Source organism: Nannospalax galili, unplaced genomic scaffold (assembly GCF_000622305.1).
Source record: "Nannospalax galili isolate Female #2095 unplaced genomic scaffold, S.galili_v1.0 scaffold444, whole genome shotgun sequence".
NCBI classification, from domain to species: Eukaryota; Metazoa; Chordata; class Mammalia; order Rodentia; family Spalacidae; genus Nannospalax; species Nannospalax galili.
The window spans coordinates 3,972,892-3,990,763 of record NW_008354022.1 but is presented as its reverse complement, the minus strand read 5'-3'; the positions used below and the strand labels follow the sequence as shown (position 1 = coordinate 3,990,763).

Sequence of the window (17,872 nt, the reverse complement as noted above, 5' to 3'; positions counted from 1 at the left end):
GTGCTTGCCTAGCATGCACAAAGCCCTGGATTTGATCTCCGGCCCTTCATAAACTCACTGTGGTGGTACATCCCTATCATCTCAGCACTCAGGAGGTAGAGGCAGGTAGATCAAGAGTCAAAGCCAACCTCAGCTACATAGTGACTTGGAGGCAGCCTAGGCTACGGGAGAAAAAACAGAATAAAATAAAACACTGGTAGGAAGCAGGTAGAGGGTAGAATGATGCTCCCCACAAAGTTTTTGGGGATTTGGGGAAGACGGCTGTGCTGAAGACTGAATAATCTGGGTATAGTTTTAAGGACATCTAGGCTGCACTGAGCCAGTTGAGGACAGAGAGGGGACATGGTATCATCAAAGAGAGGCAGCAGGTAGGATCCAGAAGTAGAACTCCTTGGACCTGCCTATGGAGGAAGGCCAAACAAGTAAGCCTCAGCTGCTGGAGGGTCATGGAGCCTGGAATGCCAAGCAAGGGAATTGAGATGGCTGTAGCTCACCTACAGAGCATCTGCTTAGAATCCCCAGGGAGGGGCTGGGGTGTGACTCAGTGGTAGAGCACCTGCCTAGAATCCCCTAGTGAGGGGCTGGGGGCGCAGCTCAGCATATTCAGAGCCCTGGCTTCCATTCCCAGAACAGCAAACAAACAAACAAAATATTAAAAACCTAAAAGCAAGAGCCTTCGCCTGGGAGCTTAGGAGGCTGACACACAATGGCCTCCAGCAACTGACCTCAGCAACCCTTTCTTCCACCAGCCAAAGACAATGTTCCCAAGCGCAAGAGAAAGCGGGTTTCTGAAGGCAACTCGGTCTCCTCCTCTTCATCCTCCTCTTCATCCTCATCCTCTAACCCGGAGTCTGTAGCATCTACCAACCAGATCTCCCTTGTGGTAAAGACTCAAAAATGCACCCCACTCCAATTCATTGTGGCCTTTGCTTCTCCCTCACTTAGGACCACACACTCAGGGATGTGGGAATCAGGAGGCCCCAGGGTCTTAGAGGGACTCAGCTAGCCTCAGGGGTACTGACCCATCTACTTGTTCTGCCTGTGAGATAGATTGAGTGTCTGCACCCTGAGTGTCAGCATGACATTTGGAGTGTGGGTCTCACCATCAGTATGTGTAGATGAGGCTAGCAGAAGTTAGATGGTTGCATGGGGGATGGAGAACTCACCTCCAGACCTCCATCATCTGTTGGCCACATTGCTACATTTGGATCTTTCCTGTCCCAGAGGAAAACTTTTTCTAAAGAGCTGAATATAGTGGCACTAGCCTGTAGTTCCAGCACTCTAGAGGTGGAGGCAGGAGGATCAGAAGTTCAAGGCCAGCCTGGGCTACATGAGATCCTCAAAGAAAACAAATGGGGCTAGGAATGTGGCTTCATAGACTGCTTGCCTCCCATGTAGGGAGCCCTGAGTTCCATCCACAGCACATGCCTATCATCCCAGCACTGATGGGGTGGAGGCAGGAGCATCAAGAGTTCAATGTCACCATGAATGCTGGCACACACCTTTAATACCAGCACTCGGGAGGCAGAGGCAGGCATATCTCTGTGAGATCAAGGCCAGCCTAGTCTACATAGCAAGTTCTAGACCCGCTGGGGCTATGGGAAGACCCTGTTTCAAAAAACAACAACAAAAAAAATTCAATGTCATAGAACCTACGTAGAAAATTTGAGGCTAGCTTGAGTTACATGAGACCGTCTCAACAAAAAAAAGGGAAGAGGGGCTGGAGAGATGGCTCAGTGGTTAAGTGCACTGGCTGTTTTTGCAGAGGACCTGGGTTCTGTTACCAACATCCACATGATGGCTCACAACCATTTTTACTTAGCTCCAGTTCCATGGGATCTGAGCCCCCTCTTCTGGCCTCTGTGGGCATTGCACATATGTGGTGCACATACATATATGCAGGCAAACACTCATAAAATAAAAATAAATTTTCCAGGTGTGGTGGCCCACTCCTTTAATCCCAGCATTCAGGAGACAGAGACAGGTGGATCTCTGTGAGATCAAGGCCAGCCTGGTCTACTTAGTGAGTTCCGGGACAGCTGGACCTTATCTCAAAAAAAAAAAAAAAAGAGGGGCTCAAAAGATGGCTTAGCAGTTAAGAGCACTGGCTGCTTTTGGAGGGGACCTGGATTCGGCTCCCAGCACCCACATGGTGGCTAACAACCATTCATAACTCCAGTTTTAGAAGATCCTATGCCCTCTTCTGGCCCCGAGGGCACTGCATGACACTTACATACATGCAGGCACTGCATCATACACATAAAATAAAAATAAATAAATCGCCAGGCGTGGTGGCGCACGCCTGTAGTCCCAGCACTTGGGAGGCAGAGGCAGGCGGATCTCTGTGAGTTCAAGGCCAGCCTGGTCTACATAGTGAGTTCCAGGACAGCTGGGGCTACAGGGAGACCCTGTCTCAAAAAGACCAAAAAATAAATCAATAAATCAAGCTGTGTGTGGTGGCACATGCCTTTAGTCCCAGTACTCGGGAGGCAGAGGCAGGCTGATTTCTGTGAGTTCAAAACCAGCCTGGTCTACATAGAGAGTTCCAGGCCAGGAGGGACTACAAGGAGAGGAAAAAAGGGAGGGAAGGAAGGAGAAAAATTTTATAGTTTCTTGACTTTTCAATTTTGTGCCCCTTCTAACTTTCCTCGGACACATCGAAAGCCCAGAATTTTACTTTTTCCCAGCCTTCATCTGTGTATGTGTAGAGGGCTCCACAAGGTGGAGCACCCCCTGAGAAGCAGGACATGATCTGTGAGGGGAGGCTGGGTGTATGGGCGTCACTGCTCTGCTGAACTAGTCCTCATTCATGACTCTGGGACCCAGGTGGGGACAGTCACCAGGCTCCACAGCCACTTCTGAGCTGTGTCATCTTGAAGAGGTTTCATGCCCTCTCTGGGCCTTGGTGCCTGCATAATAAATAGCTTTCCGGATCCTCTCAATGAAGCAGAGCTAAGTGTTGGGGGGGGGGTTCCTGTGCTACCTAGAGTCCTAATGCTGTCCCTCTGTCCCCCCTCTTTTTTAGCAGTGGCCAATGTACATGGTGGACTATTCCGGACTGAACGTGCAGCTTCCGGGCCCCCTTGATTATTAGACCTCAAAGCCGAATCAGGACCTCAACTCAGAAAGATTAAAGGAAATGTAATTTATGTACAAAGTGTATATTCGGATATGTATCGATGCCTTTTAGTTTTTCCAATGATTTTTACACTATATTCCTGCCGCCAAGGCCTTTTTAAATAAGTAAAAAAAAAAAAAAGGAAAAGAAAAATAGTGTCATTTTTATTCTTTCTAGTTGTGTGCACTTTTTAATTATTTTTAAAATTTGTGTGTGTGTGTGTGTGTGTGTGTGTGTGTGTGTTCATGTGAGTGCAGTGCACGCAGAGCCCAGAAGAGAGTGTTGGATCCCCTGAAGATGGAGCAATCGGTGGTTATGACCCAACCAGTGTAGTTGCTGGGAGCTGAATTAGGTCCTCTGTAATAGCAAAAACAAACAAAAGCTAGTAAGGTGAGAAAGGCCAACAAAATGACTCAGCTGGTAAAGGTGCTTGCTGCCAAGGATGATAGCCTGAGTTCTATCCCCAGGACCTACATGGTGGGAGGAGAGAACAGACTTCTATAAGTTGTCCTCTGACCTCCACTTGGGTGCTGTATCACACACAATAAATTGAAGGTACTTTAAATATATATATATATATTTATATATATGGTGAAGAATGATATACAAGTGTATGTATGCACATAAACACAACATGCCACACACTCAAATTTGGACTTACACTACACATTACATACACACAGAAGCTCAAGGTTATCCTCAGCTATATAGTGAGTTAAAAGCCAGCCAGCCTGTGCTACATGAAGCCCTTTCTCAAAACAAAATGGGGCTGCAGAGATAGCTCAGCAATAGGGTTTTAAGAGCACTGGCTGCTCTTGTAGAGGATCCAGGTTCAGTTCCAGCACCCACATGGTAGCTAACAACTGTCCTTAACTCCACCTCCAAGGGCTCTGACACCCTCTTCTGGCCTCCACAGGCATTGCATGTACAGTGCACTTACATGCCGGGAAAACGCTCATACACATAAAATAAAAGCAAATATAAATCAAAAACTCTAAGCAGAAAGTGGTTCTTAATAAAAGGAATTTTGTCCGTTAGTAACGATCACAGCAAATGTTTATTATGCTGGAATTCTTGACTTTAAGCTAAGAGGCTGCTTTTGTTCTTTTCTCATCCTATGTCCTTTTAGTTTTCCTTGTCTTTCTGTCCTGTCTGAACATTACGTGAGGGTTGCTGGAAAGGAGAGGGACCAGGGTGACCCCAGGACCCGGCTCTAAATGCTCCAGTCAGAACAAGGCATCTGGCTTAGAGGAACGAGGTTCAGAGTGAGCTGAGTCCATAATAGAACCACCCGGAAGCTTTGGCCATCCCTACGGGGTTTTGGCTGTGCCACAGTTGGGGGAAAGGTCCTGACCCAGACTTCTAGACCAGCTTCCTCCTGGAAAGATGTTAAAAACTGCAAAGTTGGCACACTCCTGCCAAACTGTTCCCTCTCTCTGCTGGCTCCCCTCCCCTATCAGCTGGTAGCTGGCCTTCCTTTCCACACCCCAAAAGCTGGGTGGGGAGAGCACTCTTTTCTCTCTGTCTCTTCTACTTTTTGTTCATCAACTGATTTTTATTTATTTTTATTTTATGTATATGAATGTTTTGCTTGCATGTATATTAGTGTACCCATGCGTGCAATGCCTGCAGAGGCCGGAGGAGGACATCTGATCCTTTGGAACTGGAGTTATGAATGGTTGTTAGCTGCCATGTGGGTGTTGGGAACAGAACCCAAGTCCTCTGCAAGAGCAGTCAGTACTCTTAACCACTGAGCCATCTCTCCAGCCCTGGTTGGCTGATTTGGAGACAGAGTCTCAAGTAGCACAGAATGGCCTTGAATGCCTTATGTAATTGAGGATGACCTTCAACTTGTGATCCTTCTGTCTTCACCTCCCAAGTGCTGAGATCATAAGCAAGCCCACCACACCCAACTTAGCCCTTTTTCTCAAGATCCAGCACTCCATGCATAGACCTCATTGTTTCTACAGAAACCACCTGTGAAACTTCAGTGGTAGGGCACCTGCCTAGAACCCCCCAGTGAGGGGCTGGGGTGTGGCTCAGTGGTAGAGCACCTGCCTAGAATCCCCCAGTGAGGGGCTCAGTGGTAGAGCACCTACCTAACTGCCATTAAGCCTGGGTTCCATAACCAACATTGCAAAATAGATAAAAAGCCAAACAGCTCCTAGGTTTTTTTCTGCCTATTTCCCTGAAAGCTAACTTCTTGGCACAGCATTCCAGGCCCCTCCCAGTCTGTCTTCTATCCCAGCTTCACAAAACACCCTTTATCTACAGCAGGAACCATGGTGTATTCTGGGGCCTTGAGTACCTGACACCCTTATAATGGTTGCAGACACGGTGCCTGTCTGTGGTCTAGAGGAGCCCCCATCAAGGTCCAGGGTGACCAGATCAGACGTGCTGGGAGCTGCTGGGAAGGGCTAGCCCTGGGGAACTGGAGCCACAGACTGAGCAGTATAAAGTCTCATTCTCTCTGTGCAGATGTGTGCAGTTCAGTGGGTCTTCACAGTGACCCTTTGCATACTTGGTGTGATGTCATTCCTTAACAACAGAGGAAAAAGCCAGGTATGGTGGCTCATGCTTGCCATCTTAGCACTGGAATGCTTGAACAGAATTGTTGAGTTCAAGGCTACTGAGCTACACAGTGAATTCAGGCCAACCTGGGCTAGAGTGAAAACCTGTCTGGAAAAGAAACAGGAGCTGGAGGGAATGTAGTGCAGTTAGTAGAGCACTTGACTAGAATGTGGTCCATCCCCAGCACTGCATAAAACTGGACACTGTGGTGCACGCCTGTAATCTCAGTACTGGTAGATGCAAGAGGACTAGGATCAGGAAACAGGAGTTTCAGGAATTGCAAACCAGCCTGCGCTATATGAGACCCTGTCTTAAAAACAAAACACCATAATTCTAAAAAGAGAACACAGCTGGGCATGGTGGCACATGCCTTTGATCCTGGCATTTGGGAGGCAGAGGGAGGCAGCTCTCTGAAATCGAGGCCAGCCTCCACTCCATAGCGAGTTCCAGGCCAGCTGTGGCTACAGGAAGACCCTGCTTCAAAAAGAACAAAAAGATAATCAATTAATTAATTAATTAAAAGGAAACACACATAGGAATGACTTTTAATATGGGCATAATCTGGACTAAAGACTTTTACCTCACCTCGCAACCAAAAAGCTACTGTTTATAATGTAAACCAGGTCACTGACCCGTGGGTTCCTCTTGTGACCTGGGTACCTGACCTTAATCCCTCAGAACCCCACTTTGCCCTCCACCCAAGATAGTGAATGAATGTGAATGTGCTTGACTAACATATCAAAGTGCTGGAAGCAGTGTATTTTTCTCATTGAAAACAGTGAGAAAATTTGAGAAGACTGTTTGAATTGTATGTGTGATATTCTAGGCCTAGGAATCAAAGGGCAAGATTCTCTGATAAGATAAGGGTGGATCCCAACTTCTATTTCCCCAATTCACGATGGAGATGCTGTTTCAATAAAATAATGCATGAAGCCTGGCAGTTCTGTGAGACATCTGAAGGAACTCAGAGACATCTGGAGGTGCTCAGAGTCCAGGTCCTTAAGTCTTGGCTTTATGAATGCTAAGATGCTGTGGTACACACTTTTTTTTTTTTGGTCTTTTTGAGACAAGGTCTCCCTGTAGCAGCAGCTGGCCTGGATTTTCTAATGGAGACCAGGCTGGCCTTGAACTCACAGAGATCTGCCTGCCTCCCAAGTGCTGGGATTAAAGGCGTGTGTGTGCTACCACGCCCGGCCACACCTTTTATTTCAGCATTCGGGAGGCAGAGGCAGGTGGATCTTTGTGAGTTCGAGGCTAAAAAGGGGGCTGAAAAGATGGTTCAGTGTTACGAGTACTTCCTGATATTCCAGAGCATCTAGGTTCAGTTTCTAGCACATACATGTTGGCTAACACCAGTTCCAGGGGATCTGACACCTGCTTCTGGACACTAGGCATTGCACACACATGGTACACTTACATACATGCAGGTAAAACACTCATACATATAAATAAATAAAATAAATAAATAAATAAATAAATTTTTTGAAGAAAGAAAAAGAAAAGAATGCTAAGAGTAAGGCTGTTTATTTAGGCATAACCGTAATGTGGTTTACTAATGCCACACCCCCAAAAGAAACATTTAAAAGAGGGTACCTTGGACAGGTGTACATACCTTTAAGCACTTGGGAGACAAAGGCAGGCAGATCTCTATAAGTTCAAGGCCAGTCTGGTCTATGCAGTAAGTTTCAGGCTAGCCAGAATGACATAGTGAGATTCTGTTTCAAAAATAAATAGCCAGGGACTGGAGAGATGGCTCAGCATTTAAGAGCACTGGTTCTTACAGAGGACCTGGGTTTGATTCCCAGCACCCACATGGCAGCTAACCACTGTCTGTAACTCCAGTTAGTGAATGAATGTGGATGTGCTTGATCCAGCGCCTTCTTCTGACCTCCATGGGCACTGCATGACAGGGATGCACTTACATACATGCAGACAGTATACTCATACACATAAAATAAAATAAACAGCCAAACAAGGTATGGTGGTATACATCTTTAATTTCAGCGCTTGGGAGGCAGAAGAAAATAGATCTCTGAGTTTGAGGCCAACCTGGTCTACATAGGGAGACCCTGTCTCAAACAAATAAATAAGGCCTTGGAGAGATGGCTCAGTGGTTAAGAGCACATACTGCTCTTCCAGAGGACCTGAGTTCAATTCCCAGCAACCACGTCAGCTCAGAACTACCTGTAACTACAGCTCCTGGAGGATCCAACACCTCTGGTATTCTTAGATGCAGGCACTCAGGTGTGCATACCCACACACAGACACATACACATAAGTAAAAGTAAATAAATAGCCAGGCAGGGTGGTACATGCCTTTAATCCCAGTACTCAGGAGACAGAGGCAGGTGGATCTCTGTGAAATCAAGGCCAGCCTGGTCTACATGGTGAATTTCAGTCCTGCCAGGGTTACAGGGAGCCCCTGTCTCAAAAAGACCAATTAAATAAATAAATAAATAATAAACAAATAAATACAAATATAAATAAAGTTAAAGTAAAATAAAATCAAAGAGGGCATCCCTCCAAAACCAAGCCTTTTGTTGTTTTTGGTGGGAGTTTGGTTTTGGTGGGGTTTGTTTGTTTGTTTGTTGTCTTTTTGAGACAGGGTTTCCCTGTAGCCCCAGCAGACCTGGTACTATGTAGACCAAGCTGGTTTCTGCCTGTCTCTGCCTCCCAAGTGCTAGAATTAAAAGCGTGCATCACCATGCCCAGCTATTTTTGTTGTTCTTTTGAGATAGGGTTTTAGGTTACCCAGGCTGGCCTCAAACTCACTGTATAGCTGAAGAGGTCCAATTCCTGATCCTTCTGCCTCCTCCACCTGCTGAGTGCTGGAATGACAGGTGTTTGTCTCCACATCCTGTTTGAAGCCATGAATTTAAACCATGAACTCGCCTCTATTTTCCCGTTTCAGCCTGTGCCACCGTGCCCCCAGCCCCACCCCTCCACCGCTTTCTGGGAGGCCTGGGCTTCAGAAACTTGTGACCCTTCAGGGGTCAACCCCAGGGACTTGTCCCTTGCTACATGTACACCCAGATCCCCTGAAAGCCTTCCAGGGTATTCGCCTGCAGAAGCTTCCAGATGCTGTTTATGCAACCACTCAAGAATCTCAGCACCCCATACTTTCTAAAGTGCTTTGATTCAAAGCACTTATTCTTTAATTAAACTTTATTTAACCGCCATCTGTCTCTGTTCAAAACGGCTTGGTGTTTTGCAACTTGAAATGAGAATTGTTGTCAGTTTTGTAAACATGCCCCCCCCCCAAAAATCAACAAAACACTTTCTGAAGAAATAAATAAGGAACATGAGTTGCCGAGCTGCATCTTGAACATTCTAATTGCTGGGAGATGTGTGCTGGTGGGTATGTAATCATTTTATATACAAGTTCTTTGTATAAAGAGCTGGAATCAATGGAAAGATTGAGATTATAGAAAATGCTAGAATTACATCAAACTGAAAACAGTAATGAAGCAATCATCAACCAGGGACAAGGCTGGGGTGAGGCGAGAGGGAAGAAGGGGAGTTGGGCAGTCCACACCTGCTCTTCCACCTGTAGCTACTCCTTCCAGGGCCCCGCCCTCCCTACCCAGGTGCACCCTGGCTGCCAGGCAGATGACGCGTGGCCTAGATTCTTGGGGAAGGAGTATCTGCCTTTCTTTCTTTTTCTTTCTTTCTTTCTTTCTTTCTTTCTTTCTCTCTTTCTTTCTTTCTTTCTCTCTCTCTCTCTCTCTCTTTCTCTCTCTCTCTCTCTCTCTCTCTTTCTTTCTTTCTTTGCTTTTTAAAATGTTTATTTTTATTTTATGTGTATGGGTGTATTGCCTGCATGTATGTAAGCGCACCCATGTTGTGCAGGGCCCATGGAGATCAGAAGAAGGCATCAGATCCCCTGGAACTAGACTTACAGACATTGTTAGCTGCCATGTGGGTGCTAGGAACCAAGCCCAGATCCTCTGCAAGAGCAGCCAGTTGGGGCCATCTCTTCAGCCCCTCTCTGTCTCTTTCTGTCTTTCTGTCTCTATATTTCTCTTTCTCTGTTTCTGTTTTGCTGTCTAATATATATGCATATTTCTCTGTCTGTATATATTTCTGTCTTTCTCTATATCTCTCTGTCTCTCTGCCTCTGTCTCTGTCTCTGTTTCTGTCTCTCTGTATTGCTCTGTCTCTATTCTAGTTTGGTTTCTGTTGCTGTGATAAACACCATGACCAAAAGAAACTTGGGGGAAGAAAGTTTTTTCATCTTACATTTCTAAGGTACAGTTCAGATTTGAGGGAAGTCAAGGCAGGAACTCAGGACAGGAACCTGGAGGCAGGAACTGAAGCAGAGACCATGGAGGAACACTGCTTACTGGCTTGCTTCCCCTGGCTTGCTCAGCTTTCTTATATAGCCCAGGCCCACCTGCCCAGGGATGGCAGCACCACAGTGGACTGGGCCCTCCTGCATCAATTACCATTCAAGAAAATACCTTGTAGGGCTGGAGAGGTGGTTCAGAGGTTAAGAGCATTTCCTGCTCTTAGAGAAGACCAAAGTTCAGTTCCCAATACCCACATCACTGACAGCTCACAAGCACCTATAACCTCAGCTCTAAGGGATCCAATGACCTCATCTGACCTCCACAAGCACTCACACACATATAGCATACACACATACAGAAACACAAATATACAAATAAATAACAACTAAAAAAAGAAATTTAAAAAAAGGAAAAGGCAAATGCCTCACAAACATGTCCCACAGGTCAATCTGGTAGAGAAAATTCCTCAACTGAGGTTTCCTCTTCCCAGGTGACACCAGTTTATGTCCAGTTGACGTAGTCTCTTTCTCTCTTTTCATCTCTATCTGTTTCTGTCTCAGTGTGTTTCTCTGTCTCTCTCTGTCTTTCTGTTTCTTTCTCTTTGTGTGCCTTTTTCTGTCTCTCATAGACAGATAGCAGGCAGCAGGCAGGCAGGCACACACACACACACACACACACACACACACACACACACCTCACTCTACAGCCCAGTGTTATGTGCCACTGTCCCCTGACCCTAACAGACTCCATCCTCATCACAGCAGCTATAACTCCTTACAAGAGACCCTGAAGATTGTGCCAGTTGACTGTTGGCATACCTCATAGAAGGAGGCGATGGCAGGGTCACTGAACCTTTACCTGGTCTCAGTCACTCCCTGTACCTCCCAGCTAGCTGTATGTAATTTTGCCCAAATGTATGTGACCTCAGGAATTGCTAGAGCATATAGATTGCGGAAAGTTAGCTGAAGGTGAGCGTCTCCATCTATACAGCTGTGAGGAAGTCCTCATCCATGCTGAGGTGACACTTTTCTGTGTGCAACTATTTTGGGGACCCCATGCTTCTGTCAGTCACCCCTCACTCATGCTCTGTAAGTAAACTCAATAAACTCATTTGGTTCCAAAGCTGGACTTTGTTAGAATCATACATTGGTTTGTCCTTGGAGGCCTATGAGAAGGAGGTAGACATTTGTTTATATTTCTCCAGGAGAAAAGCTCCCCCCACACCCAGGTTGAGCTCAAATTCATGATCCTCCTGCCTCAGTCTCCAATTGCTGGGATTAAAGGCCAGTGGCACCTCTTTAGGAGTCAAAGATTCCTTAATGTTGTCTACTGAGCTACAGGGAGCAAGTCTCTTACTGTATTATTATTTATTTATTTTTAGTTTATGTGTTAGTGTGTTTTGCCAGCTTGTAAGTGAACCACCTACATGCAATACCTAAAGAGGCCAGAAGAGGGCATCAGATCCCCTGGAGTTATAGATGGTTGTTAATGATGGTTTCTAGAAACTGAACCCGGGTCCTCTGGAAGAGCAGCCAGTGCTCTTAACCTCTCAGCCATCTCTCTAGTTCCATACTTCATTTTCTTGTTGCTACAACAAAATATCTGACAAAGGCAACTTAAGGAAGGAAAGGTTTATTATGGCTCACAGTTTGAGGACACAGTCCATCATGGGGGAGGCCTGGTGGCAGGAATGTGAGGCAGCTGCTCATATCATATCCACAGTCAGGAAGCAGAGAGATGAATGCGGGTGCTCAGCTCGCTTTCTCCTTTTTATTCAGTGCAGGACCCCAGCCCATGGGATGGTGCTGCCCACAGTCAAGGTGGGTCTCCTCACCTCAGTTAACCTGATCTAGAAACTCTCTCACAAACATGCCCAAAGGTTTGATTTCATGGTAATTCTAAATCCTACCAAATGAACAGTCAAAATTAACCATCACATGTTCCTTCTACCTGGGCAGGTAATAGAGAAAGAGGGAAAAGATAGGGAGCCTCTTCTTGTATGTCATGAATCCATGAACAGAGAGAATGGGCCTGAATAATGTTCATGTTTGGTCACTGGGGAAACTGAGATTGCAAGGCCTAGAGCCTGACTGAAGTGCAAAGTCAGTGGAAAGCTGGGCTGGAGTCACCACACCAGACACATCATCTCATAGAAACTGAGGTATGGATTAAAACAAGACACCAGGGCCCAGTGGTAGGGTACTTGCTTACATTTGAGAAGCGCTGGGTTTAATTCTCAGTACTGAAAAGAAGGAAAGGGAAAAAGGAATGAAAGGGGTCTGGAGAGACAACTCAGTGGTTAAGAGCACTGGCTGCTCTTGCAGAAGACCCAGGTTCTATTTCCAGCACCCACCTGGTGACTAACAACCATCCGTAACTCCAAATCCAGGGGAATCCAACACCCTCTTCTGACCTCCTCAGATGTTGCATGACACAACATACATAGGTGCACTTATATACATGCAAGCAATATGGTCATGTACATAAAATAAAAATAATAAATAAGGGAGATGGCTCAGCGGTTAAGAACACTGGCTATTCTTGCAGAAGACCCAGGTTTGAATCCCAGCACCCACATGGCAGCTAACAACTGTCTGTAACTCCAGTTCCAGGGGATCCGACAGCCTCCTTGGGCATTGCATGACAGGGGTGCACTTACCTATATGGAGGCAATACACTCATACACATAAAATAAAAATAATTAAAAAAATAATAATAAAATATTTTTTAAAGGAATGGAAGGAAGGAAGGAAAGAGGAAAAGATACTCCACCTGTAGCTACTCCTTGTGTGCATGCCTGTAATCCCAGCACTTCTGAGGTTGAGGCAGAGGGAAATCACCATGAGTTGAAGGCCAGCCTTGTCTACATAGAGAGTTCAAGGCCAGCTCAGGTTACAAAGAGACCCTGTCTCAAGAAAACAAAAACAAGCCAAGTGTGGTGGTGTAGGCCTGTAGTCCTAGCACTTGGGAGGCAGAGGCAGGCAGATCTCTGTGGGTTCCAGGCCAGCCTGGTCTATATAGTGAGTTCCAGGCCACCTGGGGCTACAGGGAGACCCTGTCTCAAAAAAAAAAAAAAAAAAAAAAAAAAAAGAATATAATGGCCATATTGCCCCCAAGACCCCCAGCTCAGTTCAGTTCTGTTATTTGCCCACCCAGGCCATCTGAAGCCCCTTGACACTTGTAGGTGGACATCCAGGATTGCCCTGCCTGCTTCAATCCATCCTAGGCAGACTGTGGGCTCTACACCCCTCACATCGGTTCCCAAGTCAGCTTTGCCATGTTGGCAGCTGCAGTCAAGCAAGGTAGCTTGGGGCTGGGGATATGGCTCAGTTGGTAGAGTGCTTGCCTAGCATGCAAGAAACCCTGGGTTCCATCTCCAGCACCTCATAAACTTACAGGTAGAGTGACATATATCTGTAATCCCAGCCGTCAGGAGGTGGAGGCAAGAGGATCAGAAGTTTAGGGCCAGTCTTGGCTACAAAGTGAGTTTGAGGCAGCCTGGACTACATGAGACCCTATCTCAAAAAAAAAAAAAAGAATAGAAAAAGAAAAGAGTTGAGTGTAATAGCACACACCTGTAATCCCAGCACTGGAGAGGTAGAGGCAGGTGGCTCTCTGTGAGTTCAAGGCCAGCCTGGTCTATGTTGTGACTTTTGGAACAGCCGGAGCTACATAGTGAGACCCTAACTTTAATGAGACCCTCAAAACAAACAAATGAAGAAAACAAAACAGGTACTGGAGAGATGCCTCAGTGGATAAAGCCCTTGCAATGAAAGCATGAGGACCTAAGGTCCAGCTCTTGGGAGGCAGAGATAGGGGAATCCCTGGGGCTAACTGGCTAGCTGAACTTAGCCAGAATTGACTCAATAAAAATGTGTAGAGAAAGGAAGTCATTATGTAAATTCCATGCATACGTACACATGTGCCCACATACTTGAAAATACACACACACACACATACTCACACACACACACACACACACACACACACGCACGCACGCACGCACGCACGCACGCACTCACGCACACAGGAGGCGGCTTAGAAGACTCCAGTTTCTTATGACAGTATGCCACCACTGACTATAAGAGGCTCCGTTTCAGCAGCACCACCTGTCGGCAGCCTGTTGCAAGTCCAAGCAGTTGCGGGCGCAGAGCTGGAGCCAAGCCCCCGCTAGGGACTGCCCTATGCCAAGGTGGAGGCAGAAATTCTATCAGATCATGGGGATCTGTTTGCAGGTCTGTCTCTCTCACAGGCTGTCTGCTTGCCAGCTGCTCGGGGTGGAGCCGCCTCCATCCCAACCTGGGATTGCAGCGGGGATCCCAATGGGGATGCTAGAGTTGGCTGTGGTGACTCATGACTGTCATCTCAGCACTAGAAATGTACAAGCAGGAAGATTTGAAGGCCAGCTTTTCCTGCATAGGGAATTCAGGCCAGTCTGAGCTACATAAGACCTTGTACCAAAAAAACAAAAAACAAAAACAGAGAAGGGGTTTGGTGGTGCACACCTTTAATCCCAACAGAGGAAGAGGGAGGTGGATCTCAGTGCAAGGTCAGCCTGGTCTACATAGTGAGTTCCAGGCCAGCTGGGGCTACAGAAAGACCTTGTCTCAAAAAGAAAAAAAAAAAAAGGAGTGAAGAGATGATCCAGTTGTTAAGGGCACTGGCTGCCCTTGCAGAGGACCCAGGTTTAGTTCCCAGCACTCACAGGGCTAACAACTGTCTGTAATTCCAGTTTCAGGAAATCCAATGCCCTCTTCTGGCCTCCTCAGGCATTGCACTCATGGATGTACTTACAACACTCATACACATAAAATAACAAATAAAATTTAAGAAATAAAAACAGAGGGGGCTGGAGAGATGACTCAGTAATTAAGAGCACTGGCTACTCTTACAAAGGACCCAGGTTCAATTCTCAGCACCCACATGGTGACTAAGAACTGTCCATAACTCCAGTTCCAGGAGATCCAACATCCTCTTCTGACCTCTGCAGGCATCGTATGACACAGGTGCACTTACCTACACACAGGCAATACATTCATATACATAAAATAAAAAAAATACTTAAGTATTTAAAAAAATAAAAACAGGGGCAGGAGAGATGATTCATGGGCTAAGAGCACTGGCTGCTCTTACATAGGACCCAGTTGGCTTCCCAGCACCCACATGGCAGACAACAACCATCAGTAACTCCAATTCCAGGGGATCCAACGCCTTCTTTTGGCTTCTGTGGGCATTGCATGCATGTAGTGCACTTACATGTATGCAGGCAAAACACCCATAACACATGGGCTCTTGTCAGCAGGTCTTCCTAACAAATGATTATTTGTAGCCAGGCATGGTGGCCCATGCCTTTAATCCCAGCACTTGGGAGGCAGAGGCAGGTGGATCTCTGTGAGTTCAAGGCCAGCCTGGTCTACATAGGGAGTTCCAGGCCAGCTGGGGCTATAGGGTGACCCTGTCTCAAAAAGACAAAAACAAAATAAAATAAAATAACAAATGATTATTTGCTAGAATTATGTGCCAGGTAATACTTGGGTCATAAGCTTAAAAAATGTTTTGGGAGCTGGCAAAATGACTCAGTGGGTGAAAGCCTGATGATCTGAGTTTGATGCCCAGAAGCCATATTGTAGAAGGAAAGAACCAGTTCCTACAAGTTGTCCTCTGACTTCCACATGTATTCCAGGGTACACACACACACACACACACACACACACACACACAACAAACAAACAAACAAATGTAAAGATAGTAATAGTGATTTGGCTGGATTGTAGCTTAGTGGTATAACATTTGCCCAGGCAATGTGAGCAGCACCGTCCCGTGGGCTGGGGTCCTGGACTGAATAAAAAGGAGAAAGTGAGCTGAGCACCAGCATTCATCTCTCTCTTCCTGACTATGGATTCGATGTGAGCAGCTGCCTCGCACTCCTGCCACCATGCCTCCCAACCATGACGCACTGTGCCTTCAAACTGTGAGCCACAGTAAACCTTTCCTCCCTTAAGTTGTTTTTGTCATGTATTTTATCATAGCAACAGGAAAAGCTTCTATCAAGACAATAATAATACAGTGGTTGTGTGTCTGAGTTTCACACTGAACTGAACTGGGCTTTCTGTATTTTATCTGGCAAAACTACCATAAGAGTCATAACTATTTGGTTCCTGGGCAGAGTCTGCAAAGAGAAGACCTCTTAAGGGGGCTGTGCACGCTTGGAACCCCAGCACTCAGGAAGCTGAGGCAGAAAGATCACTAGTTCCAAAGCCAACCAGGGCTACATAGCAGAACCCTGTTCAGAGAGAAAGGCAGGGAGAGAGGAGGGGGGGGTGAAAGGGAGGCGGAGAGTGAGAGTGAGAGTGAGGAGAGCAGAGAGAGGTAGGCAACCTCCAAGCAAGTCAGGCTTGGTGGCATATACAGCATTAGGGAGGTAGAGGCAGGAAGATCAGGAGTTAAAGCTCATCCTTGGCTACATAGTGACTTCCTGGGCCACATAGACCCTGCTTTGGGTTCTGGAGAGATGGCTCAGTGGTTAAGATCACTGGCTGCTCTTACAGAGGACCTGGGTTCAGCTCCCAGTACCCACATGGTGGCTAACAACCATCTGTATCTCCAGTTTCAGGGATTCTCTACTGTCTTCTGGTCTCCACTGGCCTTTCATGCATGGATGCACTTACAGCTCCTTAGGAAGGACACCCAAGGTTGACCTCTGACTTCTAAACCTATGTACGTACACAGTACACATGTGCATGCATACACACACACACACACACACACACACACACACACCAATGCAACTAGCTATGCACTTGACTTCTGTCTTCCATCAGCCAGCAGATAGATCTTGGCTTTGCGGAGCTGTCTTGGCATCTTCGCTGTGTGTGGACCCTCTGCAGCCTTGGATGAGGCTAGATTGAGGCTCTCGTCCCCCTGTCCAACCTCTGTTCCTATTTCCTCTTTTGCAGCAGGGCTTTCCCGTCTTCGTTGGCTGCCTGAGTGGCTTCCTCCTTCACCCTTCATCCTCTCCCAGCAGGTGCTTGAACTGGGCTGGTGCAGGCTGGGGGTCCCGCAGACTGGGAGTCCAGGAGGCTGGGGGTCCAGTAGGGCGAGGCTGTGAGTGTTCAAAGGGTGAGGAAAGCTTCCAGAGCCCAACAAGTTTCCAGAGAATAGTGAGGGACATTTTCCAGAATTCTCTCTGACTGCTTTCTTCTGCCACTTCTCCTCACCACTCAGAGGAAGCAATTTCCCTCTTCCTCCTCCTCCTCTTCCTCCTTTCTCTCTCTTCCTTTAAAAATTATTTATTTATTATTTTACTTATCAGCTGTGTGTGCATGTGTGCATGATGGAGATCATAGGATAATTTTGTGGTGTCAGTTCCCTCTTTCTACCTTTACATGGGTTCTGAGGATCCAACTTACATTGCCAGTGCCTTTACCTGCTAAGCCATCTTCCCTCACTTTTTGTTTGCTTGTTTGTTTGTGGTGTGACGAGGTGTCACTATGAAGCCCTGTTTGTCCTGGAACTCACGATGTAGACCAGGCTGTCTTCAATCTCACAAAGATCTTCCTGCCTCTGCCTCCTGTATGCTGGGATTAAAGGCATGTGCTACCACACCTGGCTTTCTTTTCCTTTGCTTTTTAAAATTATTATTATTTTGGATCTGGAAAGATGACTCAGCAGTTAAGAGCACTGACTGCTCTTGCAGGGGACCTGGATTTGATTCCCAACACCCACACGGCAGCTACGAACCATCCTTGACTTCAGTTTCAGGGGAATCCGAAGCCCTCTTCTGACCTCCACATCATTGCATGACATGGGTGCCCTCACATACATGCAGGCAATACACTCATAAAATAAAAATAACACACTAAATATTTTTTTAATTATTTTATTATGTGTGTAT

General features: G+C 46.4%; 1 protein-coding gene across 5 annotated transcripts in view; it reads left to right on the top strand.

Moving 5' to 3' along the window:
* The window catches only part of Gtf2ird1 (GTF2I repeat domain containing 1), a 100,485-nt gene extending 97,233 nt beyond the window's left edge, over positions 1-3,252 (top strand). For 2 of the 5 annotated variants that reach the window (XM_029555034.1, XM_029555035.1), the window contains exons 26-27: positions 750-883; positions 3,026-3,251. In XM_029555034.1, the coding sequence (XP_029410894.1) occupies positions 750-883; positions 3,026-3,094 (203 nt within the window). In that variant the 3' untranslated portion in view covers positions 3,095-3,251. Of the gene's footprint in view, positions 1-749; positions 884-3,025 lie in introns of all 5 variants that reach the window. The other 3 variants (XM_008851131.2, XM_029555036.1, XM_008851129.2) reach the window with 2 other exon arrangements.
* The last annotated feature ends 14,620 nt before the right edge of the window (positions 3,253-17,872 follow it).